Source organism: Babjeviella inositovora (genome assembly GCF_001661335.1).
Source record: "Babjeviella inositovora NRRL Y-12698 unplaced genomic scaffold BABINscaffold_17, whole genome shotgun sequence".
Taxonomy (NCBI): domain Eukaryota; kingdom Fungi; phylum Ascomycota; class Pichiomycetes; order Serinales; genus Babjeviella; species Babjeviella inositovora.
In genome coordinates this window covers 216,189-241,117 of record NW_017566854.1, presented here as the reverse complement: position 1 = coordinate 241,117, position 24,929 = coordinate 216,189, and the positions used below count along the sequence as shown (strand labels likewise).

Genomic DNA, 24,929 nt, shown 5'->3' with positions numbered 1-24,929 from the left:
TAAAGATCGACGCCGGTGGCGCGTACTGTGGCTTGGGGCTGTATGCACACCTGGCCCCTGCGGTTTTTCCGCCTTTGCGCTCTATACAATTAGCACACCCCTTCGCGCCTGGTGTCGGAATACACGTTCCGTAGCATGAGACGCCTTTGGACTTATTAATAAGCAACTTGCTATTGACCAACCACAGCCATCACTCTTTTCTAGTGGTTAATAATTGTACACCTTATCTCCATCGGTTATAGCTCCACATTTGCTCAACCAACTATAATTAACTTAGCGCATTCGTACAACGCCACTAGTCCCCCGACTGCACACACACCCACTATGCCATTAGGTCTCGGACACCTCAAAGGTGGACTCTGTATGTAATTATTCTTGGAGGACCCTTGATGATTTTTGCTCATTACCGTCCTACCACTCTGCGACCGAATTGGCCGCTGCTACTCTGCGGGATTACCCCTTTCGACAATTGGTCCTTGCCACCCTACAGTACTAACAAGTTAGCCTCCATGTTATCCACTCCAGAAAAGAGTGCCAACACCGGTACTACCTCCGCGGCAGAATCCATCGATGATATAGATGAAATCGACGGTGGCAGCCAGTCCATTCTCATGGGAATCATCTCACAGTTGAGACCAGGCTGCGACTTGTCGCGAATCACGCTTCCAACCTTCATTTTAGAAAGAAAGTCCATGTTGGAGAGAATCACCAACCAGTTACAGCAGCCAGAGTTGTTATTAGAGGCCAGACACACAGCTGATGCCACCGCCAGATTTGTCGGGGTTGTCAAGTGGTACTTGTCGGGCTGGCACATTGCGCCAAAGGCCGTGAAGAAGCCGTTAAACCCGGTTTTAGGCGAACACTTCACGTGCTACTGGGATTTACCTGGGTCGGGCGAACGCGCCTACTACATTGCCGAGCAAACGTCGCACCATCCCCCGGAGTCTGCGTACTTCTACGCCATCCCCGACCAGCACTTACGCGTGGACGGGCTTGTCATCCCGAAGTCCCGCTTCTTGGGGAACTCCACCGCTGCCATGATGGAGGGGAAAACTATCTTGACGTTTGAAGACCTTGTCAACGCCAACAAGGTCGCCGAAGCGTACGTGTTGACACAGCCAAACATGTACGCGAGAGGGATCCTCATCGGGAACTTGAAGTTGGAGTTGGGTGACCAGATGGTCATTTCCTGTGAAAATTTAGGCTTGGAGGCCAGAATCGAGTTCAAGACCAAGGGGTTCATCTACGGGACTTACGATGCTATTGAAGGGATTATCCGGGACGTGAACACTGGCCAAGAGTTGTACGAAATCTCTGGTAAATGGAATGAGATCATGTACTTGAAGGACTTGGCCACCGGAACCAAAACGGTTTTGTTGGACACATCCAAGGCCCAGCCGTTGCCTCCATCGGTGAGACCTCTCTCTGAACAGTCTGAATTTGAGTCGCGGAGGTTGTGGCACGATGTCACGGAGGCATTGTCCGCCAGAAACCACGAACAAGCGACCGACGCTAAATTCAAGATTGAAGACGCGCAGAGAATCCGCGCCAAGCTGGGGAATGAGGTTGTGCCGCGCTTCTTCAAGAAGACTAAGGCTGGCGACGTGTTGCCGTATAGAATCGCTGCGGACTTGTCTCTGACAGATCCAAAGCAAAGAGCCCAAGCGATTTTGGCGCTTGCTCCAATCTTACCTGAATCACAGTAGGCTGTGACCTGTCAAAACTCCTCGGATTCATGTTTTAAATACCGTGCTAGGACGTTTCGATATAGGCTGGTCTTGTATCCTCTTATGGTTTTGCCTCTCGGTGACATGTGCTCATGTCCCCCTGATATATCATGGTATTCCTATCTAATTCCTTTAGTTTGTTTTTTGTTACCTTCGGCTTTGGTTTCTCACTGTAAGCTGTGTTTATTCTACTCTAATTTTGTTGGTCTTGCAGTTATCTTTCAATAAATTTTCAAATACTACAGATAAATCATAAATAAAAACTCCTTTTCAGGCTAAAACCAAGCTATACGCAATTAAAACCTTAAGGCAAATAGTTCCCTTATCGCGTACAAACAGAATAGTATGTCATCGAGACTCGGGACATTTATTTGCAGAACCCTGGGGTATCGTCACAATGACACCTTCCCCCAGTCAAAGCTCACCTATTCAGAAATAAAATCAAGATCACGATCCAAAAAAATCTCCCAGCCTAGCTGCTCAGGCATCCCCACACCCTAGCAAATTCTCGTTCCAACTTCCCTGCCAATCGCTCAGAGTTGGACGCGTATCCCCCCACCGCTGGAACCAAGACGCAAATTCTACCAATAAATCAGTATAATCCGCTTCACAGAGTAATATCATTACATTATGAAAAACTTTATCCAGCTAATTTAGACAATACTATATAACGACTCTCCGAAGTCCCCGCCAATTGCCCAAATTGTCGCCCCGCCCTCTCGCGCGCGAAAAACTCACCTGCGATTGGGCACTAACTTTTAACGCACGGTAAAAATCAATCCATTTCTAGGGCTTGCTCTCTCCGTACAATGTCCGCTCCATACGCCTTGCTAGACAAGTCCCAGACGAGATCGCTCAACTTGAACCAAATCGAAGTCAAGGGTGGAGATAGCTATTCACAGGAATTCTTCCAAACCACCTTCCAGCCGTTGTTGCACACCAAAGATGTGACCTTTCAGCGCCTTGTCTCATCCATTGACGAGTGTACGGCAAACTTAGAAAGATCTGGGCTGTTTTCTAACATCAACGTCACGATTGACACCGATGTCAGCGTCATTTCCGCAGCCAAGGCGGCCAAGCCGTTTGAGGAGCCGATTCCCGTCAAGGCAGTGTTCCACGTGGACGAAGTGTCCATTAAGGCGATTTCACCAAACATGACTGTCACGAACGACAACCTCAGATTGGGCTTGTGGTACATGAACAACAACATCAACGGAAACGGGGAACAGCTCTCGGCTGCCGGGTTCGCCAGTGCGTACACCGACTCCAAATTTGCCAACCTTATGTTGACCACGCCGTTGCAGAAGAGACCGGAGACCTCATCGCTTTTCATGGTCAACGCCCTGTCTGAGGCCTCTACCAGTGTCCAGAGCACGCAGCAGAGTGGATTGATGGGCTTCAAGAGCAAACACTCGGACTACTTCTCGTCCTTCTTTGGTCTTTCCCTCTCTGCCCGCTCGTTTGTCAACACCACCGAGGAGATCCCAGATGCGATCAGAAAGGACATGGGAACCTCTTCCAAGACATCCATGTTCTTAAACGGTGAATACAACTCCGTCGCCTACGATGCGACGTTCCCAGCTACAGGCTTGTCGGTCTCCATGCACAACTGCATTGACAACTGCATCGACAGCGCCGCGCAGCTCAACTACAAGACGTTAAAGACCGAGCTCGGCTTGAACTACTACAAGTCATTTCCGTGCCACAACTTCGCAACCTTCCAGCTCCACGGCAACGTTGGAAACTTGACCACCATGAACCAAGCGAACCAGAGCTTGGTCCACTTCCACGACAAGTTTGCCGCCTCCGACTTGCACGGCTTAGGCAGTGACTTAGTGTCAGAGAGAAAAGATACCGTCTATGGCAGCTCCATCGCCACCGTGGGCTCCTCGTTGTCGTGTAAGTTGCCGTATCTCTTCAAACTCGACACCCCCGTGAGATTCTCCGTTTTCGGTAATGTGAACAAGTTGGGTGATGCCTTGTCGCACACATCAGTCTCTGCGGAGTCTCTCAAATCTGTCGCCAGTCTTCAGGCCTTGAACGAAAACTTCTTGGTCAACTACGGCCTCGGCCTCAAGTACCAGAACGGTGCCGCCAACTTTGACATCTCTTATGTCATGTCGAACCAGAAGTACGCGTCTACCTTCAGACCGGGCCTCCAGTTCAACTTCTCGCTCGTAGGTGTCTACTAAAATATGTACTTGTGAAGGGTGTACTTGCAAGAATGTAGGAAAGATCCCAGAGGGACTATGACGAAAGGTGAATGCGTTAGGCGTATAGAGAAAAGCGCATAAATAGTGAAATGAAGGGGTATTGGTTGAAAGTCGAACAACGATAGAGCGGAGTAGTAAGCAAATTTGAACGAGAGTGATCCCTGGTCTCAGGTATCGATCGAAGAGCTACTGTTTTAGGTAGTGTGGTTTAGCACAATATCGTGTTATGATACTACCTCTTTGCCATTAAATCCCCTAAACTTTATAATTTTTCTCATAAATGGTTATTTCTTGAGAACTAAGGGTCTCGGTTCAACCATTTTCCTGTTCTCCAGTTCAAAGACATATACCTACGCAGAGCCTGTTACACTAACGGATATATAACGGAAATCTACTAACCTCGATTAATAGCCTAGATGTTTAATTGCTCATATAAGCTGCATCTATTAAGATATTGATAAAGTTCCCGAAATCCCTTTGCCTTTTTCTTTTTGGTTTATTTCATTGTTACTTTCTCCTGGTTCTACAAGAGTCGATCGACCCGCATGGCGCAGAAAAAACTTGGGTATTTCGTGCATACGAACACTATCTGGCTCAATCCCATTATGCCCTTTCATCCACGATGGAGCAACATAACGCTGATCTCTTTCGCCTCCTCAGCAATCCGTCTTTTCTACTACGTATTGAAAAGTTTCCCCCTGAATATGCCGCCCAGCTTCACTTTACCCCAGATGCTCTGGGACACGGTGCCAGAAGCGAGATTTTGCTCAACAAGAAGGCATTGTACTTTAAGTTCTTCAAGCCAAACCACGACCTAATAAATGGCCTCATTGGAGATACACTTCATTGGCTGGAGAAGTTGGCTGCCTGTTCCGGTACCGAGTTGGAGGCGATATACCACGCCACGTGCATACTTCTTCTTGTAACGAACGACCACCATACAATCTTGGGTGTTCACAAGCTGATTGTCTATCAAATGGTTGCCGATCCAGTTTTCATTGAAACAGAGTTTTCCCTATTGCAAAACTATCTTCTCTGCAACTTGGACAAGATCAACAAATCGTCCACCCTATGGCTAATGTACAAGAAGGTGGTGGTTATAAGGATTGCAAACGGACAGGATGCCACATCTTTCTTAGACAGCCTTCTCGCCACTATCAAAGGATCGGGCGAATCGCATTATCAGAGCTACTATGCCTGGGAGTTTTGCTCGTGGTTGAGCTGTCTCTTCCGACATCTCGGCTCTACAGGCGTCCCTGAGGGGCCCCGTTACGAAACAGCTGTAAGAGAGATCTACGCCGCAGTCTCAGAATTTTGCCATAGTCACCCCCGCGATCATTCGGCGTGGACGTGTTTGGGGAATGTGGTTATGCCCAGTGAACGGAAGCTAACCCAGGCGGTGCTGGAAACAATGCAATGCTTGCGCGATTGTGCTCCCAGTGGTTTTCACTCAGTAATGGAAAAACCTGGCCCCAGAAAGGGCATTGGCTTTCTCGGTGAAATTTTGCTGGAAGTCACCTGGATTTCAAAGTATGCTCTCAACCAATCATCTAGTGGGTTTATCAAATCTATGGTAGTCCAGGTAGCTGGGCTCCCCAAACTCCTGGGGGTTCTATCAGATCGTTTGGAATCCCTTAAGCTAGAATCCCCGCTGCTTGGGGGCTTGCTAGAATCCGTGGTATTTACCAATGGCTATTGGGATGTTATGGGGGTCCCAGTGTTTGATGACGATTTGATTTCCAAAGCTAAAATGAGTGACATGGTGGAGCTATACAGGTTGGTCGAATGGCTCAAACGTTTTGCCACCAGCTAAAGCCGTAATGACAAAACAGAGCAGAACAGGACGTCCCGAAATGCAATTTTCTGATAGTCTACGGGTATACTGGTATCTTTGTCTATCTATTCAACAACTGATATTAGAAGATTCCGAAGTGTTAACCAGGAAACGTTAGCCCCAGCGGAGTATACTCATCTGCATTCTCATGTGAACGAATTCCCGGTTAACGGCTCTTCCGTTCTTAGCACAGTGTTTCCTATCATATCTACATATCAATAGTATCTGTCACAAAAAAGGAATTTCTCAGAATGCAACTTTATCTCGATTTAAACCTGAACTTCGGCTCGTCGTAATCATCGTCCTCTTCGTCCACTATCTCGGCGTAGGACATTCGACGGGGGGTCTTTCTCGGAGGCGTTCGCACCCTCAACACCGCGCGCAGCCCTTTCGCAAATATTGGCGCTTCTCCCTCGGAATCGGAAGCATCCACAAAGAGGCTAGTACTTTCCTGCTCAGTTGCAGGGGTCTTGTATCCTCTATGGGAAAACTGGAAGCCGGAGGTGTCTCCCTCCTTGCTATCCACTTCGTCTTGACTCTTTGGAATAGTGCGGCGGTCCTCAGGAGGTTCCCCGTATCCGTCGTTCTCAAACGTGTCCACGCTGTTGCCGGTGTTTTGGGCCAAATCGTACGCCTCCAACCAGATGTATTGCTTGGCGGCCCGCGACGGATCCGCAGAATCACTGGAATCCGCCCTGCTCCGCTTGATAAACTTCTTGAAGTTTTTTTTGGCCTTCCATTCCGGCTTTATCATCGACACCCGGTCTCTGAGCCTGGCGTCGAGCTTCGACAGGGAGAGCATGCGGTCCTTGTTGCGAAGAAACGTGTCGTCCATGGTTTCCACGATCGCCAAATCGCGCATAGACTTGATATACTCCTCGTCGTAAATGTCGTTTTCCTTATTTTCTTCCGCCTCGGTCTTGACCTTATCGTCCTTTTGGTTTTTAATCGCCTCGTAGAGCGTCACTTTGCGGCGTCGCTTCACCTCCGGTTTCCCAGCCGACTCCTCATTCGCCAAGCGCTTGTGGTCCTTCACCTCCGTCCTGGCGTTATTTCGCTCAATCTGGGATAGCATGATAGTACGAGAGTTGGTGGCTTTCTGGGGCTGTGCTTCTTCCAAGACGGCAATCTTCTCCTCTGGTAGTCTCACATGCTTCATCACCTCTGGTTCGGATTCTGGCAATGGCTGTGTTTCCGGCTTGGACTCGGCGTCCCCGAGACTAAAGAACAATTCAATCGCGTTATTTTTTCTCTTCTTCTCTCGCTCTTGGCGTCTTCGTGCAAGCGCAGATTTCCCCGAAATCGTAACCTTCCTCCGTTTAGGGTCGCTTTCGTCTATCAATCCAGGCTCGGTTCTCTTTGCCGGTCTTGTACTTTTCAATTGGGAAATGTCAATGTTTTTGATGCTTTCGCAGATGTGCAGATTCTCAGTAAAGATCACGTTGTCTTTTCCGTAAATGGCCACCAGCAATTGGTAGAATGGTGACAAATCCACTGGTGCGACATCTGATGGGTTCTCCAAACGTAAATTCACCAAGACGATACGCTCAAACTCCGGTAACGACCCCACACCGGTAGCAAGTAGTTTTGCGTATTGCGAGACATCTGTATTTTGGTCCAAGGGAAAGAGCAAGACCTGGTCGCAGCCGCAATTGCGCAAAATTTCACTGTATAGTTTGTACTGAAGCCTGTCAAAAAGCACAAAGATGGAGTGCATAAACAAGGTGGTCCGCAGAGTGCTGGAACCCACTGGGAACATAATTGCGCGGTCTAACTCCACTTTGGGGGTAACTGAAATATACGGGATCGGTGTTTCCCGGTTCACGTGGCCCACCCATGACTCGACGAGTGTCCTTAGGAACTTGTGGCTTACCAACCGGATCGTGGGACAGGCTAGTGAGTACACCAACTTGAATGACGTGTCGCTGTTAAGGGCTGGAGAGGCGTCGTCCACTACGAAATGGGTGGTCTCGGCTGTCATTGTGGAGGCAGCACGGACATCCAAAGCAACTCCTACCGGCAACTGCGTTTTGATGTACTTGTCTGGAGCGCATCCATCTATCGATTCCCGTGACAGGTACGATAAATTAAACGGAATCCACTGTATGTTCATCAGCGTCGCGTGCTTGCTTGCACCGATCATTATCTCGTTCTGGAGTTCCAAGCGTAGCGGAGTTTCCGTTTCGGGATCATATTCCAAGGAGATTACAGGAGAGCCACTCTTCACCCGAATTGCATCAAGGGTTCCATTAAGAAACGACGGCAGATGGCTGAGAAACGTCACTGCAAGGGGCGTCACATATTGGAAATCGTCTAACCGGGACGTGTCAAGTTCCCCCACACAGACTCTGAGATGTTTTTTGCTGACGTGGCTTTTGTTGATGCTGATGTGGTTTCCTGACAGCTGCAGCCTTCCAACGAGGTATTCAGTCCCTGGAACAAGCAGGTACTGCTGGGTTTGTACCCCGTCTAGGTGTACCGATAGTACCCACATTCATGTAGTGGAGGAGGAAGATGGAGAAGGGTTGTAAATGTTAAGGATAGAGGTTAGCCAACTATGTGGCGCCTAGTATAGGTTGATGTATGTCAAGCTCACGTCGTAGTCTTTTCGCGTCGCAGTCTTTTCGTGTCGCAGTCTTTTCGCGTCCTGCATTCACCCAGGGGCTGGATAGTCGGGGTTGAAGTTTCGAAGGGCCGATTGCGATAGGTCAAAGGAATGGTAACAGTTGTTTGGAACGCGGTTGCGAGTTTGGACATCGTTTTTACCGGTTTGTGATTGTTCCGGGTAGTTGGTGTGAGTGCATGTATTTTGCCCAATGATAGGAAGGCGCTGAGATAAAATTGTGCCTTTTATGAGTACAGCGAATCCATGGTGTACCTATTTTTGCAATATCTTAAAGCTATGCAAAGTATCAGTATTTAGGCGTATATTTGTTTTCTTGTAGTGTATAATCATGAAAAAATGCTACAATTATATAATATATGAGGTGGATGCTTGTTATATATTTGTATATTACTATTTATATATAGTTATATATAGCCTAACTCCTGGTACACGTATATTTTCATATATAAAAATAAATATATTAATTACACTGAGCCATATCTTTCAGCTGTGTAGCAACCCTTTGATATATCAATCAATTTACATTAGATAGACCTCTTTGTTCTTTGGACTATTTTAAATCTATATTTAACAATATAGATTTAGTGTCCAGAAGGGTACAAAAACCCATGATATACACGGGATTCTCGATATATGCTTATATTGAATTTTTCAAACCTGTATTATTTTCGCCATGAAGTTTTATGTATAGCGAGCCATAAAAAACTTTAAAAAAAGGGACGATCTCGGTGAGGGTCGAACTCACGATCTTGTGATTAACAGTCACACGCCTTAGCCAACTTGGCCACGAAATCACCACTATTGGAAACAAAGTGATAGGGTGTGCTACACCAAATAGATCTGTGCGAGCCTTATCAAAATTCAAGGTACCTGAAAAATTTAATGCCTTATTGCCTCACGTATCACTTGGAACAAACTTCATTTTCATGCGGTCCTACTGGACCCAGAGTTGTCTCAGATCCGCATGATACAGCTTTTCACATACTGTTAGGATTGAGACGTGCATCTTTCCATTGTGATGGTCAAATTCTCGCTATACGAGACCTTCCGCCTCCTTCACTAAATATGTTATAATAAATCAACTAATGCAAACATCAACGCTCGTCTGCCTTAACATAATTGGACAGAATGTAAGATTTGTTGTCACTTCTTCTCGGAAAACCAGGTACGGCCCATTTTTTTTTTTTTTTTAAAACTGGACCATCTATCCCTACGAGACACCTCTGACATGACAGCCTCGGATCTTCCGTGTTCGAGGTCAAGTCGTGTGGACATATGCCCATAAAAAGATGGGGCGCATGTCCGTATGCAAGGGTACGTCTCCATTGTCCCTCATTTTGGTCAGATCGTTTCCCCTAATTCTCAATTTATAGCTAATTGGTTTACCGAAGACCGCGAATCTCTGTCATGGGTGTCCCTTGAAATCCGCCTGATAAAGCCGCACTCCCCTCAGTCTAGACCGCGTATGGCCAGCCGCCTAGAGCAGAGCCACGAATTACATCAAGATTAGCAAAATCGTTGAAAAAAAGAATCAAAAGCTATGGGCGTGAAGCCACGGAAATAGACGAGAACCTGCCAGGCCCTATTTGCACCAGCTTTTAACAAGTAAAAAACCAGCTTACCCCTACGCTTGCTTTCGTGTCGATAAACTGTTACCAACTTTCATTAAAATTAATACAGCTTTTAGGACAAAGCCATACTTCCAATAAACTAGAAGCTAAAGTGCTTAAAACATACCCATACAGGCGATTTTATAAAGTACGTTAAACGTAAAAATACCGACGTTCAATCCGTAAATTCACGGCATTGCTTACTGTCCGGGGTCACTAGGCTTAGCGAGTCTAATGATTGTGCAGACGCATGCGAATTAGTCTCTCATTTCGCACGTCATGTTCGCGACCTCGTAGGGCCACGCGTACATATACAATTTGGAACAGCGTTTTCTTTGATTCCATCGATGATATAAAACACTCACAACCACCCAAGCAGTTTAATTATCTGCTCAATCCAGACCTCTAGCATAACCGTACACAATGCTCAATGCTAACCAACGCAAGTTGAGATTGATCGGTCTCTCCACGTTCATCATCTGTTTGATCGTCTTGCTTGTCAGAAATCAATATGGCGACAGCTCAAAGTCTCTCTCCAAGAGTACCGGCAAAACCACTACTGGCGGCAAAGAAGCCGGATTGGGAAAGACTACCAACCCCAAGATCTCTAATTCTGGCAAGATCGGAGGCGCGGATGACCTTCCCCCATCCATAGGCTCACCAGGTAAGAAATCTGGCAAAGGTGATTACGAAGCAGTCATTAAGCAGCACCACGACTCCAGTCAAAAGCACCCTAACAAAAACGAAGTACTCAAATCAGAAGAGGAGAGTGGAGGCAAGGATTTGACCACCGAACAGGGCTCCGTGTTTGACCCGGCCAAGGAATTCAACGGCATTCTCGCCCTTTCCCCCGTGGTCATCTTCTCCAAATCCTACTGTGGATATTCGACAAAGTTGAAGAAGTTGTTGAAGGCACAGTATGACATCACTCCCGAGCCAACGATCGTCGAGCTTAATCAACACGATCACGGTATCGAGTTGCAGAATTACATTAAGGAAAAGTCCGGCCGCAGAACTGTGCCAAACATGTTTGTCGGTGGCACCTCCAGAGGGGGCTGTGACGAAATCGTAGCCCTCCACGAAAAGGGTGAGTTGTTGGAAAAGCTTCGCACCTGGGGCGAGAAGCACGTGAAGGTCGAAAAGAACCCGGGCCATTAGAAATGACAGGGTGAGCTAATAAGGATAAAAACAATAGGAACAATTTTCACCTTTGCAGAATAGTAGAAACTCTTTTTGTAATTGAATTATACTATTAGCGTAATGCTTTTGTACACGCTATGGAGACTCGAAGGATCATAGATTTGACGCAAGAATCTTTGACTAGTACCTGATGACCTTTTGAATCCGACGGAGAATTTGCGAGTTTCCGTCTTACTGGCTAAATTGTTCACTGTGGCCCTTGTCCGTATGACTACTACACTGAAATGTTCTCTTTCTCTGGTAGTCCCTGTGTTCGCGAGAGCAAGTTCCTCAATCTTTTTCTTCATACAATGACAATTGCGCTACAAGAATCCAAGTAAAAATAATGCTATTAATGAGATTTGGAATATTTCCAGGACTGATCCGGATAAGACGTTACATAACCTCCAACTCACCTGCCCTCTCCCTGTTTGTGTATCCTGCAGACACGCTGAAGATCACAACATGCAACATGAACGGGGTTGATCATGGACTGCTGATTTCACCCAGCCCATTAGACAGGCTTCCAACCGTGACAGTGAAACGCTTTGCCAGGCTCAACCACAAAATTCTCTAGGAGCTTCCCCGTTACATACTTATCCCGTGGTGAGCATAAACTTTGTCCTAGAACCAACCTTGACATCCACTGCTCCATTGAAGTGATTGGAGCGCCTTACGTATAAAGAAACGTACAACCAGCCATTCCAAAAGCCAAGACGGAGTCATCCACCAAAGATACAGAAATTGGGCTATCACCGTTCTCTCTTGTACCACAGTCCATCTACAGTTGGAATCGAAACTTTGAAAGATTACAATCTTTAGCCTGTTTAAGAAAGAGGTATCCCAGTGAATTTTCCCAATTAAATGACTGGAAACTCGAAGCAAGACGTCCGAAGACAACTCTTCAAGGGGATAACTGGTCGGCGCCACCTGGTGTCCCAACCACCGGAATCCGTTCCTGCCTCTGCCCCAGAGTTTCCCCATCTCCCAACGGTCTCAGTCCCTGAAATAGAATCATCCACGACCCCCACCACAACATCTACACTATTTGCCTCGCCAGTGCCACCAAAAGATGCAGATGAGTCGCTACAGGCGGAGCAGTCGCTTGAGTTCATTCAACCGACCCACCGCCGCTCGGTCCTCCTCAGCGGCGGCTTTCGGCCCACCAACCCCATGGTCATCCCTGCTACCCCGGGGAATCTCACTGATACCCCAGCTGGACCGAACATAACCATTAACAGCACCTCGAGCGTGGCCACCACCAACACGTTTAGCCGGGGGAAGTACACGTATCCGAGACAGGATGCCGGCCGCCACCCCAACCATAACCTGAGGGCCCCCGAGAGAAACGATTCGCGTATCGGGTACACCAAGAAATGCTTGTTTCTAGACGAAACACCTGAACGGCCAGTGGTTTCCCCGGGGCGAGTCTCCGGGTATGACTACAACGAGGTGTTTTGCAGTGCCCATCCGCTTCGCCACTCCAAGCTTGTTGCTCTCGAGCAGGCAGAGAGCAGCTCTAAAGCAGTGTTCCGAGGGTACTACGGTGATGATAGCGACGATGACTCCGACGAGGAGGCGAAAATGCCCAGGAAACACAGCCGGTCGATATTTGACGATTCTGCAGAAGAAGACAACATCCTCATCTCAGTGCCAGGCGAGAACGATCGTGCGAGTGACATTTTCGACATGGAGCCAAAGCCCCTTAAGCGAAGCAAGAAGTTTTCGGGGATCGCCCCAAGGGGGATCAGCCTAGCCAGGCCCATGGACGACGATCCGGTCGATTCCATCATTAACCAGCACTTGCAGAAGCTCAAAATCGCGTTTCCCTTGATGGCCAGTAAAAAAACTGGATCAAACACCGGCGATTGGCTCACAGATGATGAGATTATTCGATTCTCCGAGTTGAACGACGAGTACGAGTCCGAGTTGCAGCAGCTTCACGAGAGCAACGCCGCCGCCAAGAAGAACTTGCAAGCGGAGTATGAGACATTGAAGCTGTATGTGGCCGATCCACAATATGAGGACAAAATGGGAGAAATCAGGGACTTGTTGGTTGAGCTGATGCGGAAGCGGGTCAAGGGGTACGACGAGGAGAGGGACGATACGTGGGGTGAGGCCGACGAGTCGTTCTAGTGTTGGGTATTGTGACTCCGAACGTTTCTTGAGTCAGTCAGAGTAAGACCTGGATATTTCACTGTTGTGAAACAATATTTGAACGCAAGCCTAATTGGAGTCGAGCATACATCATTTGGCGCGGTGGATGACTAGTAAATAGCACATCGAATACATAGGTATGAGATTAAATAATGCACTGATGGATTTTTACTCGCAATGCTTTCTTTATTCCAATGCCTATTGTTTCATTGTTAAGAGAGAATATAAAAAGGACGTTGAACTTCCTTTTGGGGGTATTCTAAGGAAGCAACGGAAATCTCCTTACAAGAAAAAAAAGCAAGTTATGGGGCAAAGCTTCCGCTAAAATATCTAAACAAAGTCCCACAACCTACTGTCTACATTATATTTTATCTGTGTATAAAGGTTAAAACCTTTTTAAATGTATCTTGTAGCCAGGCTCTCTGAATAGTACCATACTCTCAGGAATTATTAACTTTGATAATATGACTGAGGGTTACAGGAAAATGGCCCCACAAAGAAAATAAAATGGAATGGTCGAATTCTATCAACAACCCCCGAATTTCAGCTCCCCTGATTATACCCTTTTGAAAGCTAGCAGCCCATTATTTTGCTGCCTTTACAGGACAGAAGCGACAAGTCATCGGCGTACCGATGAGGCCCTGAACGCTAAAATATGTGCAGGTCGCACAAACAATACTGACGTCATAGGAAACAGTCTGGCTACCCAGTTCATCCACACCATACCTGATCCAACATATCTCAAACATGAATCGTTTACCAGATAATACAGTTACAAACAATATACCATTTAATAGTTTGTTTTTATGTAAAAAAAAAACAACAACCCTGATACCTTCCCTCTTGGCGCCTTCGGTCAGCTCGGCTGCCAGGTACCGGCAGGCTGTGCTGCGCACGCTTGTTCGGGGGCTGTACCGCAACTCGAGCTGGCAATTGCCGTTAATAAATTCCCACAACCCCGCTTCAATTGAACACGCCCAATTCCTGCTTCAAGCATCAATTGATTGACATGAACATTTTAAAGTATCAAAAGAAGTACCCGGTTCTCGACCAGTCGGACCTCTTCAAGGTGATCGAGGACTTCCGTGCCATTGACCTCGAGGACAAGGGCTGGGTAGCGAAGCAGAAGGTGATCGAATACGCAGCCAAGAGTGAGGGGACCTACGATGAGGTTCGTGAGACGATGAAAAATGTCAGCGTCGATGCGTCTGGCCACGTTGAGTTGGACGATTACGTGGAGCTCATTGCGAAGTTGCGCGAAGGCTCGCGCTCGCTCCAGGTGCCACAGGCGGCACACGATAGTGTGTCTCCGGCCGCGACCGGGCGTGTCGGCACAGGTCACAAGACGCGCATTGTCGTGGGTGGGCGTAGTGCCGATACGACTCACTCTATCAATGAGGAGGAGCGCACGGAGTTCACGCGCCATATCAACAGCATCCTCGCGGGCGACCCTGACGTCGGGGACCGTCTTCCGTTCCCAACTGACTCGTTCCAGATCTTTGACGAGTGCCGTGATGGGTTGGTGCTCTCGAAATTGATCAACGACTCGGTGCCCGACACGATTGACACGCGTGTGCTCAATTTCCCGACGAAGAAACCGTTAAACAACTTCACTATGAACGAAAACGCTAATATCGTGATCAACTCTGCCAAGGCGATCGGCTGTGTGGTGGTTAATGTGCACTCCGATGACATCACCGAGGGCAAGGAACACTTGATCTTGGGGCTCATCTGGCAGATTATCAGACGTGGTCTCTTATCCAAGATCGACATCAAGCTCCACCCTGAGTTGTATCGTTTGCTCGAGGATGATGAGACGTTGGAGCAGTTTTTGCGCTTGGCGCCGGAACAGATTCTTCTCCGCTGGTTTAACTACCACTTGAAGGCGGCCCAGTCGCCGCGTAGGGTGGCCAACTTCTCCAAGGATGTGTGTGACGGTGAGAACTATACCGTCTTGTTGAACCAGTTAAAGCCGGCAGAATGCTCCCTCGCGCCGTTAAAGACGGCGGACCTTAACCAGCGTGCAGAACAGGTCTTGCAGAACGCGGAAAAGATCGGCTGCCGCAAATACTTGACCCCGACGTCACTTGTGGCCGGGAATCCAAAGTTAAACTTGGCGTTTGTGGCGCACTTGTTCAACACCCATCCAGGATTAGATCCTATCGAGGAATTTGAGGCGCCGGAGATTGAGGAATTCGACGCGGAAGGCGAACGTGAGGCCAGAGTGTTTACGCTCTGGTTGAATTCGCTCGACGTGGACCCAGCGATTGTTTCGCTCTTTGAGGACTTGAAGAACGGTACCGTTTTGTTACAAGCCTTTGAGAAGGTCATGCCGGGCTGCGTCAACGCGAAACGTGTTAACAAGGTGCCTGCTTCCGGCGAATTATCGCGCTTTAAGGCATTGGAAAACAACAACTACGCGGTCGAGGTGGGCAAGGCCAACAGCTTTTCGCTTGTGGGGATCGAGGGGTCTGACATTGTGGACGGTGTTAAGGTGTTGACCTTGGGGCTTGTCTGGCAGTTGATGAGACGCAACATCACCCTCACGTTGAACGCGTTGAGCGCCCATGGCGAGATTTCCGACAAGGATATCTTGAAGTGGGCCAACACGAAGGCTGGAAGAAACCCCGTCAGGTCGTTTGGTGACAAGTCCCTTGCGAACGGTATTTTCTTCCTTGATATCTTGCACGGCTTGAAGCCGGGCTATGTGGACTATGATTTGGTCAATGGGGGTGACAGCGAGGAGGAGATCTATGCGAACGCAAGATTGGCGATTTCGATCGCGAGAAAGTTGGGTGCGTTGATCTGGTTGGTTCCGGAGGACATCAATGAGGTTAGAAGCCGTTTGATTTTGACGTTTGTGGGCTCATTAATGTCGTTGGAGCTCTAAGCAAGGCGGATACCAGAGGATTTATTGCAAGGGCTAATGCTGGAGGGTATGCCCGACGGCCCCTTTTGTTTGCTTGGTTCCTTTTATTCCTCTTTTGCGGGGAGTTTCCCGCGACATTTCATGGCTTAATTGTGCTGTGGGCCAATTAGGGCCCAGGCCAGTTGGAATCTGGACCAATCATTTTCCAGATCCCTTTTATGTTTACCTCTTTTTTTTATGGCGTTCGTGCCTTTTCGTGTCCTTGACATTTACGATGTATTACTTTTGCAGAGATGTAGGTTTAGAGCGAGACAAGCCACCTTGCTAGCTCAAATATAGGAGGAAGGAGTATCGGGTTGATTATGAAATAACGAAAGAGAATAAGTGTGAGGAATAGTTTTCTGGCTTGCCACGGCAAATACAAGGTGAATGTTTCAATGGGCAGGAAAACCTCAAAATCCAGAAGCTGGGCTCAGAACCTCAAAGGCTTATCTGGGGACACTAGCCAAGAATTTTCGTGTGGGGTCAAACGATTGTTTGTCGTGGTGTATTCTCGCAGGTCTCTTCATCTGTGGATGCTAACTACTTGGTTTAGATATATCCCTATAGTTCCATTATTCTGAGTCCTGACAGATATCCCCTTTCATTTCTTATTTTGCGGTAAGCCCAAACCAATCGCGCAGATCAAAACCAACTCTATGCCTGCTGAGCTTATAAAAATCACCGTTCTTTACTTCGGTCCGGCAAAGAAATTTACTAACGAGACCCCGGAAGACCGAATCACGCTCCAAGGCGCTTCCTTAGCCGAATTATACGCCGCCATCGCCGATAAACATGGCCACGAGTTCGTAGAATACGTACGGCAGAGCTGCGGGGTAGTTGTCAATATGGACTACGTGGACCAAGAAAACGCCGAGGAGGTTATATTAGCGAATGGCGACGAGGTGACGATTGTCCCCCCTGTTAGTAGTGGATAGGCGGCATGCGAGTTGCCACGCCCCCACCCGAGGTAGCTGACCCTTTGCCCCGGGCGGCTAACTTTGGGGGGTAGTACCACAAAGCGATGCAAGTTTAAGGCAGGAAGAGCCATATTCCGTTACCTATGTTTGTGTTGCCGAAAGAGTAGCTCTATTATGAATGTACTAATGTCTAGGAGCTACTGGTCATGACTTTGAAGGGGAGGACCAAGGAAATAATTTCTTCCGGGTATGAGCCAATTGTGCCGTCTGTGAGAATTTCTGAATCGGCTGTATGTCAACAAAACGGTAGCTTCCAGCAGACATAGACCAAAGGACGGGGATATGCATAGGCCATTTCCATAACGGAGACACCATCTTAGCTTGGGCCTCATATACTATAGAATAGCTGCCCGGTACACAGGTGACGCACATAATACACGGAGAAATGATGTCCCAGTACCACGTTCCAATCTTCAGCCATATTTTGCAACATAAATTACAATTGAGTTGTATCGTATAATAAACCACCCAGGATGTCCACTGCCTCTATAGGTTCCACTTGGGTATTCCTGGTCCCGATATCCACACTTCCGTCATCGTGCAGCAACGCGACGACTCTTCGGGTCAAACTCACGCAATTGAAGCATATTGTACCCCAAAATTTAGCAAAATATTTTAAATGTATCCAATCTTAGCACATACGGATCTAATCAAGCCTTGAAGACTCCTAGCCTAAGTCAGTATGATTTTATTGTTTGTAGCTCTAGGTGCCTCCTGCACGAAGTTTCCGCCCCTACCGCAATTCTTATCCGGCAGCAATCCGGCCGCTGGCACAACGGGGGGGGACAACTAGGACGTCTTTAACTCTAGACATATCTATTTATCCAGACAATTCCCTACTCTTTGGCTCTTTCCTTCCCAGTTGTTCACTCGCTTCGCAATTGCTACATTATGCTCTCCCCCACCGACCCCCAGTTCAGTGGCTCATCTGGCCGTATCATCAATGTGACCACGACCTTGCCTACGCAGATCTACAAGAACGACGAAACCAACGGCGAATGGGCTATCAGACCCATCAGCGGAAATTCCGCGCTCTACGCTTCCCACAGGTTCCTCGAGTCCTCCAGCTGGGAGACCCATATCGTGGGCTGGACCGGCGAGTTGCATTACTCCACGGCGATAATCCCACAGCACCACGGAAACGCGTCCAACACTACGCACTCCAACAATAACGAGTTGGAGGAGTGTGTCCACGCATCTGCCGACCGCACCGAAACCGACCCATTGTACCTCAGCGAGGCAGAAAAGACGGCCATTGAGCGGAAGCTCCAGCCGGGGGAGAAGACTACTGTGCACCCCGTGTGGCTTTTGCGCAAGGACCAGCTGCGCTGGCGTCATTACGCGGAGGAGTTCCTCTGGCCGGTGTTCCACTACATCCAGCCAGATCCCGCCACCATGGATGGCAAGTTTGAGACAGAGGCGTGGCGTGACTACGTGCGCTTTAACGAGGCGTACATGCAAGCAATCGCCGACGTATACCAACCAGGTGATATCATCTGGATCCATGACTACTACCTCTTGCTTCTTCCGCAGCTTGTGCGCATGCGCTTTCCGGATGCGCGTGTCGGCCTTTACGTGCACGCGCCGTTCCCGTCCTCGGAGTACTTCCGCTGCTTGTCGCGCCGCAAGCAGCTTCTTGACGGGATGTTGGGCGCTAACCAGGTGGGCTTTCAGTGCGCCAGCTTTGTTAGACACTTTATCTCGTGCTGCACGCGTCTTTTGGGCTGCGAAGCCACCCCCAGCGCCGTCTCCGCGTATGGGCTGGACGTGGCCGTCTTCACCTTGCCCATCGGCGTAGACGTGGATTATATCCAGAGGGAGGCTTTCTTGCCAGCAGTTGACGAGCGCCTCCAGGCCATTCGCGAATTGTATCCAGGCAAGAAGTTAATCGTCGGCAGGGACCGTTTGGACGCTGTCAGAGGGGTTGTCCAGAAGCTAGAGGCCTTTGAGATGTTCTTGTCTATGTACCCCGAGTGGCGCGAAACCGTGGTGTTGATCCAGGTCTCGTCCCCGACCTACGCCACCTCTGCGAAACTCGAGCGTAAGGTGAATGAGTTGATTGCGAGCATTAATGGTGAGTATGGCCTGCTTGAACACACACCCGTCCAGCACTACCAGATGCGCGTGATGAAAGAGGAATACTTTGCGTTGTTGCGTGCGGCCGACTTGTCTATCGTCAGCTCCATCCGCGACGGCATGAGCACCACGTCGTTGGAGTTTGTGGTGTGCCAACAGGGCAACAGCTCGCCATTGATATTGTCTGAGTTCACGGGTACCGCCTCTGTCTTGAAAGATGCGTTCTTAGTCAATCCCTGGGATGCCGTGGGTGTTTCCAGGAGCATTAACGAATGCTTGTTGATGTCTGACGAGAAGAAGCTAGCCAGGCAGACGAAGCTCTTAGCGGAGGTCCAGGCGAACACCGTGCAGCTGTGGACCAACGCCTTTGTTTCGCGTTTGATGACGTCGGAAACGGTTCCGCTGGTCACCCCTGCGTTGAACCGGCCGTTGGTGTTGGCCGAGTACCGGGCTGCCAATCGCCGCTTGTTCTTGTTCGACTACGACGGAACCTTGACCCCGATCGTCCAGGACCCCGCCGCCGCAACCCCCTCGCACAAGCTCGATATCTACCTCGACCTGTTAGCGGAGGACCCTAAGAACCAGGTGTGGATAATCTCGGGGCGTGACCAGGCCTTTTTGGAAAAGTGGATGGGTGGAAAGAACGTGGGCCTTTCCGCGGAGCACGGTTGTTTCATGAAGGATTTGGGGTCTCACGAGTGGGTAAACTTGGCAGCGGAAATCGATATGCTGTGGCAGAAGAAGGTGGAGGCGGTGTTCCAGAAGTACACTGACCGCACCCCGGGCACCAATATCGAAATGAAGAAGGTGGCCGTCACCTGGCACCACAGACGGGCCGACCCGGACTTTGGGAACTACCAAGCCGGCGAGTGCTACCGTGAGCTCATGGCCACCATCGCCATCACATATGACGTGGAGGTGATGATCGGGAAGGCAAACATTGAGGTGCGTCCCAAGGTGTTGAACAAGGGTGAGATCGTCAAGCGCTTGGTTAGAGCTAATCACGGGGCCAAACAGGGGTCTGCCGCTTCCATGCCTGAGGGTGATGTTGCGGACTTTGTGTTCTGCGCCGGTGACGACTTGACCGACGAGGATATGTTCCGGGCGTTGAGCGAGGTCGAGATCGACCGCGTGCAGAAGGGTTACACCAGGAACCAATGGAATGGGTTTGGGGTCCATCCCGTCGCAGTAGGGCCTGCATCGAAGAAGACCACTGCCACCGCTCATTTAGTCGATCCCGCGGCGGTAATTGAAACCATTGGCTTGTTTACGGGCCATGTATCGATCTTTGAGGCCGCTGGAACGGTGGAGCTCGACGACAGGGGTCACATTGCCGGCAGTGAGTCGTCGGTGAGGGCTCTTTCCCGTACCATTGCCAGCACAAAGATCTAGTTCAAAGATTGTGGTCTCTGCTAGAGCTGCGTAAGAAAAGGCTTATTTAATTTTTTTCCCTCTATAGTATATTAATACACTGTTGTTTGCCAAAGTGGTGATCAGAAAGCTTAGATTATGAGTGGTACGAATGGTTCTGGAGAGAGGTGCATATTCTTAATTCGGCTTGCATATGCAACATTGGAGAACATAAAGTTGTGCGTCTTCAACAGACCTGAGAACAAGAGGCTATGAATCTTCAGCAGACCGGAGAACAAGAGTCCCCGTGTGCATTCAGCAATTTGGAGAACTCGAGTGGATTCTGTTACAGGTGGGATGTGGGGGACTTCGAGTGTAATCGCTGGTTGCATATGTGGAGCGAAAGGTCAGAGGAGCGTGTTTTATTTTTCCAGTAGCTCTTCCACCTAGAATGGGATTTTTATAACTGATTTCAAAATAATGTCCACCAAAAGGCGGAGGAGACTTAATATTCGATTAAAACATATCAATGCATACCTCTATGAGATACAAGCAGAGGTACATGCGTGATCTACATTACCAGTACAACTTGCACGGCTGTTATACTAGCCGACTTTATTTCGTCATGGCCCTAACACACGTTTAAAGCCTTGAATTGGACTAAAAATTTAAAAGTTGGCATAGCCAGGATTTCTTGTCTCTTTGGAACGGCGACCTTGACTGCTCCAACCACTTTGGCTCGTATGCACATTACGGTACTACTCTGGATTTAAGACAAAGATATTTGAGGCACGCAATAACACTAACGCTCCATTTCCGACCCTTTACTCCATGAGGGAATATTCCGAGCTTTTTGTCGCCAGACGGAAGGATAGTCACATTCGTGGTTGACGATGGCTTCTAGTCAGCATGCTGGACCTTATCAGTGCATAACTACCTTTCCTATCTTGCATACAGTCAATATAACGGATTTTCTAACGGTTTAATACAAGGTCGTGCAGTGTGAATACTCACGTGTCAAATGATTGGCTTTTCGCATCTGTGCGCTTTTCGAAGGGAGAAAAACACAGTCACAAGCTTCCTGCAGTATCGTCTTCTGCATTAGGCAAGTGACTTGGTTTTTTAGGTATCTTTGTGCACGTGACCCACCAACCGTTCTCTCTACAGGCTTGCCGGACGAAAAATTTTCCACCTCCGATCCGCTTCCCCCCAAAATCTTCCGCTAACACCCTCACCATCGGCACGGGTCGTCTGATGGAGAATTCCTACTAACAGTTTTCGTCGTGCCCGACACATACCCTCTCTGGTAGACAGAAACTTTCGCGGTGCGCCAGCATCCTCCCGTCGCCAGCCAGTCCCTTGTATGGGTGGGAATTTTCACTTCTTACTAAAAAAAAAGCTATCCAAAAAAAGCACACCATACCATAATAAAGACTTTCAATCAAACATAATCGGCAAAGATGGCTACTGAATTGACTGTGCAATCTGAAAGAGCTTTCCAAAAGGTTTGTACACGCTTACAGAACCTCGTTATTTTCGTTGGTGGGAGAGTCCAGAAACGTTGTCCCGAAGCTACCAACTGAATGGGTGTTATATTGGCCCCGTGCAGTCCAATAGAGACTGCTATTAGAGTCACACTCTGAACTTGACACCCACGTTACCTACGGAATCGAAAGGTTCAAAAGGCTGAAATGATCCCCTGCGAAAATGACGAATGACACACCAAGACGAATACTAACCCGCCCTAGCAACCTCACATCTTCACCAACCCAAAGGCCAAGGCCACCAGAAGATCTAAGAGATGGGTCAAGAACGTTGGTTTGGGTTTCAAGACCCCAACCACCGCCATCGAAGGTTCTTACATTGACAAGAAGTGCCCATTCACCGGTCTTGTTTCCATCAGAGGTAAGATTTTGACTGGTACCGTCGTCTCCACCAAGATGCACAGAACCATCATCATCAGAAGAGAGTACTTGCACTACGTTCCAAAGTACAACAGATACGAGAAGAGACACAAGAACTTGGCCGCTCACTTGTCCCCAGCTTTCCGTGTTGCCGAAGGTGACATCGTCACTGTTGGTCAATGTAGACCAATCTCCAAGACTGTCAGATTCAACGTTGTCAAGGTTGCCTCTGCCGCCAAGTCTAACAAGCAATTCTCCAAGTTCTAAGCAACTCGAGTACTTTTTTGTATCTATATAACGTATAAGAAAATTTGCTGAATTTAAAATCTCTAACGGAATGCGACGTAGTTTTTTTAATGGACCGTCGGCCTGGCTTCAGGCTGGTTGTACTGACAACCGGAGTCAGATGAATGGTTATGGGAATGATTGACGGGAATAAGTTACCGATTTTGTGATTGCTTAACGGTGCGGTAAAGGACTGAGAGTTTAGACCTACGTATTTAACATGATATTTTCCCGTATTTTTTTTTCTTCAGAAAATCAATAAATTCCAGGTACATCGATCATGGATAATACCGCCAGGAGAACGTATAAGACTTCAAGTCCTAACCTTCAAATTACATCCATAGTTCTGTCAAACCAACCAGTAGACCAAGCGAAAAAGAAAAGCATCCTAATCATTTGCCTGAATACACGTTGGAAGGCGATCGGATTACGTTGCGGGTTCATTTTTTAATATGTACCCCAGAGTGAACTTGACTCTAGAAAGAGAACCTTACCTAAACCTCGAACACCGGATCAAAACAATCTTAAGGCTTATTATCCTTACAACTTAAAGCATTCCCCGTTACCGTTCCTCATTACTAATCACCTGGAACTATCTCTCCCGTTCGGAAATGGCTCCCTAGCGACCCCTGACATTGCCGACGCCAAACCTTATGCATGAAATCCGAGCCGAGCTCCGCTCTGTCTCTTCGTATAGCCAAGACTCAACCCCACTTCTGGACAAACCCACCAGCGCCATCTATAAAAAGTCAGAACTTGATCACCAGACTCTTTTATTACCAGATCCTATTACCATGTCCGATTTAGCCAATACCAATCTCTTTGAGCCGCTCCAGGTGGGCCGCTACACTGTCCAGCACCGTGCGGTGCTCGCGCCGTTGACACGTTTCAGAAACGATTCCATCCAGGGCCCTACCGAGCACTCAGTCGAGTACTATGCCCAGAGAGCGTCCAAACCCGGAACGCTTCTCGTGACTGAGGCCACGTTTGTGTCGCCTCGTGCTGGTGGCTACGATGCCGCTCCCGGGATCTGGTCTCCGGAGCAGGCTGCCCAGTGGAAGAAGGTGTTTGACGCGGTCCATGCCAAGAAATCCTTTGCCTTTGTCCAGCTCTGGGCGTTGGGCCGTGCCAGTAAGCCCAAGGCCCTCAAGGCCCGCAACTTGCCGTTTGTTTCTGCCTCTGCCAAGTACATTGACGCAAAGGACCAGGCCAAGGCTGAGACCAGCGGTAACCCCATCAGAGCCTTGTCTACCGCGGAAGTCAAGCAGTACGTTAAGGATTATGCCCGGGCGGCGGTCAGTGCGGTCACGGCCGGGGCTGACGGTGTGGAGATCCACGGGGCGAACGGGTACTTGCCAGACCAGTTTACCCAGCTTATTTCTAATGAACGTACCGACGAGTACGGTGGCAGCGTGGAGAACAGAGCCCGGTTCCTTTTGGAAATCGTGGACGCGGTCACTGCTGCTGTCGGAGATGATCGCACAGGGATCAGATTTTCGCCGTGGGGTGAGTTTGGGGGCATGGGCGGGGCCAAGTACAACCCAGAGGAGACGTTTGGGTACATATTTTCCCAGTTGGAGAAGAGCCATCCAAAATTGGCCTACATCCACTTGATCGAGCCCCGTACTGGCGATTTACACGGCAGCGAACAGACTTTGCCTGGTGACAATGCGTTTGCATGCAAGATATGGTCCGGGCCGATTATCAGAGCTGGAGACTACCATAACCACTTTGATGCGATTAAAAGAGATGTGGCTGACGGTAGAACCCTCATTGCCTTTGGTAGAAGCTTCATCTCGAACCCAGATTTACCAGAGCGATTACAAAGAGGCTGGGAGTTGACCAAGTACGACAGAAGAACGTTCTATTCGGACTCTCCTGTGGGCTATACCGACTATCCGTTCTACCACAAGGAAAAGCTCTAGATCTATGCAGAGGGAGATACGATTTTTATCGGTTAAAACAGCAATACTAGAATAACCAGGTGGCTTACATGGTCTAGCTGTCTTTCACGCCATTATCCTATTATGGGCCGACTAATAACAGGAGTCGGAAAGGGACTGGAGGTCTGGCCTTATGT

The 24,929-nt window shown here is 48.6% G+C and overlaps 10 protein-coding genes and 1 non-coding gene across 11 annotated transcripts; 9 read left to right on the top strand and 2 right to left on the bottom strand.

The window, feature by feature from the left end:
* Window positions 1–312: 312 nt before the first annotated feature.
* OBPA (oxysterol-binding protein related protein) lies at window positions 313–1,968 on the top strand. The gene is made up of 2 exons (XM_019130073.1): window positions 313–361; window positions 505–1,968. The coding sequence occupies exons 1-2, from the start codon at window positions 325–327 to the stop codon at window positions 1,704–1,706; spliced, it is 1,239 nt and encodes a 412-aa protein (XP_018982570.1). The 5' UTR covers window positions 313–324; the 3' UTR covers window positions 1,707–1,968.
* Window positions 1,969–2,452: 484 nt separating this feature from the next.
* On the top strand, window positions 2,453–4,035 carry SAM51 (Sam51p). Its single transcript, XM_019130072.1, has one exon. The coding sequence runs from the start codon at window positions 2,537–2,539 to the stop codon at window positions 3,917–3,919; it is 1,383 nt and encodes a 460-aa protein (XP_018982569.1). The 5' UTR covers window positions 2,453–2,536; the 3' UTR covers window positions 3,920–4,035.
* A 454-nt stretch (window positions 4,036–4,489) lies between these two features.
* Window positions 4,490–5,893, top strand: BABINDRAFT_103797 (uncharacterized protein). Its single transcript, XM_019126728.1, has one exon. It carries the CDS (start codon window positions 4,563–4,565, stop codon window positions 5,751–5,753), a length of 1,191 nt encoding a protein of 396 aa, XP_018982568.1. The 5' UTR covers window positions 4,490–4,562; the 3' UTR covers window positions 5,754–5,893.
* Window positions 5,894–6,033: 140 nt separating this feature from the next.
* Window positions 6,034–8,268, bottom strand: BABINDRAFT_169363 (uncharacterized protein; the record flags this gene model as incomplete). The annotated part of the gene is made up of 1 exon (XM_019130654.1): window positions 6,034–8,268. One exon carries the CDS (start codon window positions 8,266–8,268, stop codon window positions 6,034–6,036), a length of 2,235 nt encoding a protein of 744 aa, XP_018982567.1.
* An 852-nt stretch (window positions 8,269–9,120) lies between these two features.
* On the bottom strand, window positions 9,121–9,194 carry BABINDRAFT_t359. The gene has a single exon. It is a non-coding gene; the product is annotated as a tRNA-Asn (tRNA).
* A 1,168-nt stretch (window positions 9,195–10,362) lies between these two features.
* BABINDRAFT_163739 (glutathione-disulfide reductase) lies at window positions 10,363–11,300 on the top strand. The gene has a single exon (XM_019130071.1). The coding sequence runs from the start codon at window positions 10,434–10,436 to the stop codon at window positions 11,166–11,168; it is 735 nt and encodes a 244-aa protein (XP_018982566.1). The 5' UTR covers window positions 10,363–10,433; the 3' UTR covers window positions 11,169–11,300.
* A 475-nt stretch (window positions 11,301–11,775) lies between these two features.
* On the top strand, window positions 11,776–13,405 carry BABINDRAFT_103778 (uncharacterized protein). The gene has a single exon (XM_019126726.1). The coding sequence runs from the start codon at window positions 12,054–12,056 to the stop codon at window positions 13,323–13,325; it is 1,272 nt and encodes a 423-aa protein (XP_018982565.1). The 5' UTR covers window positions 11,776–12,053; the 3' UTR covers window positions 13,326–13,405.
* Window positions 13,406–14,355: 950 nt separating this feature from the next.
* On the top strand, window positions 14,356–16,236 carry SAC6 (fimbrin; the record flags this gene model as incomplete). Its single annotated transcript, XM_019126729.1, has 1 exon — window positions 14,356–16,236. One exon carries the CDS (start codon window positions 14,356–14,358, stop codon window positions 16,234–16,236), a length of 1,881 nt encoding a protein of 626 aa, XP_018982564.1.
* Window positions 16,237–18,033: 1,797 nt separating this feature from the next.
* TPS2 (trehalose-phosphatase) lies at window positions 18,034–20,853 on the top strand. Its single transcript, XM_019130070.1, has one exon. It carries the CDS (start codon window positions 18,126–18,128, stop codon window positions 20,700–20,702), a length of 2,577 nt encoding a protein of 858 aa, XP_018982563.1. The 5' UTR covers window positions 18,034–18,125; the 3' UTR covers window positions 20,703–20,853.
* Window positions 20,854–22,120: 1,267 nt separating this feature from the next.
* BABINDRAFT_169358 (40S ribosomal protein uS17) lies at window positions 22,121–22,831 on the top strand (the record flags this gene model as incomplete). Its single annotated transcript, XM_019130653.1, has 2 exons — window positions 22,121–22,165; window positions 22,409–22,831. 2 exons carry the CDS (start codon window positions 22,121–22,123, stop codon window positions 22,829–22,831), a joined length of 468 nt encoding a protein of 155 aa, XP_018982562.1.
* Window positions 22,832–23,643: 812 nt separating this feature from the next.
* On the top strand, window positions 23,644–24,774 carry BABINDRAFT_10379 (alkene reductase; the record flags this gene model as incomplete). The annotated part of the gene is made up of 1 exon (XM_019126727.1): window positions 23,644–24,774. One exon carries the CDS (start codon window positions 23,644–23,646, stop codon window positions 24,772–24,774), a length of 1,131 nt encoding a protein of 376 aa, XP_018982561.1.
* Window positions 24,775–24,929: the final 155 nt, after the last annotated feature.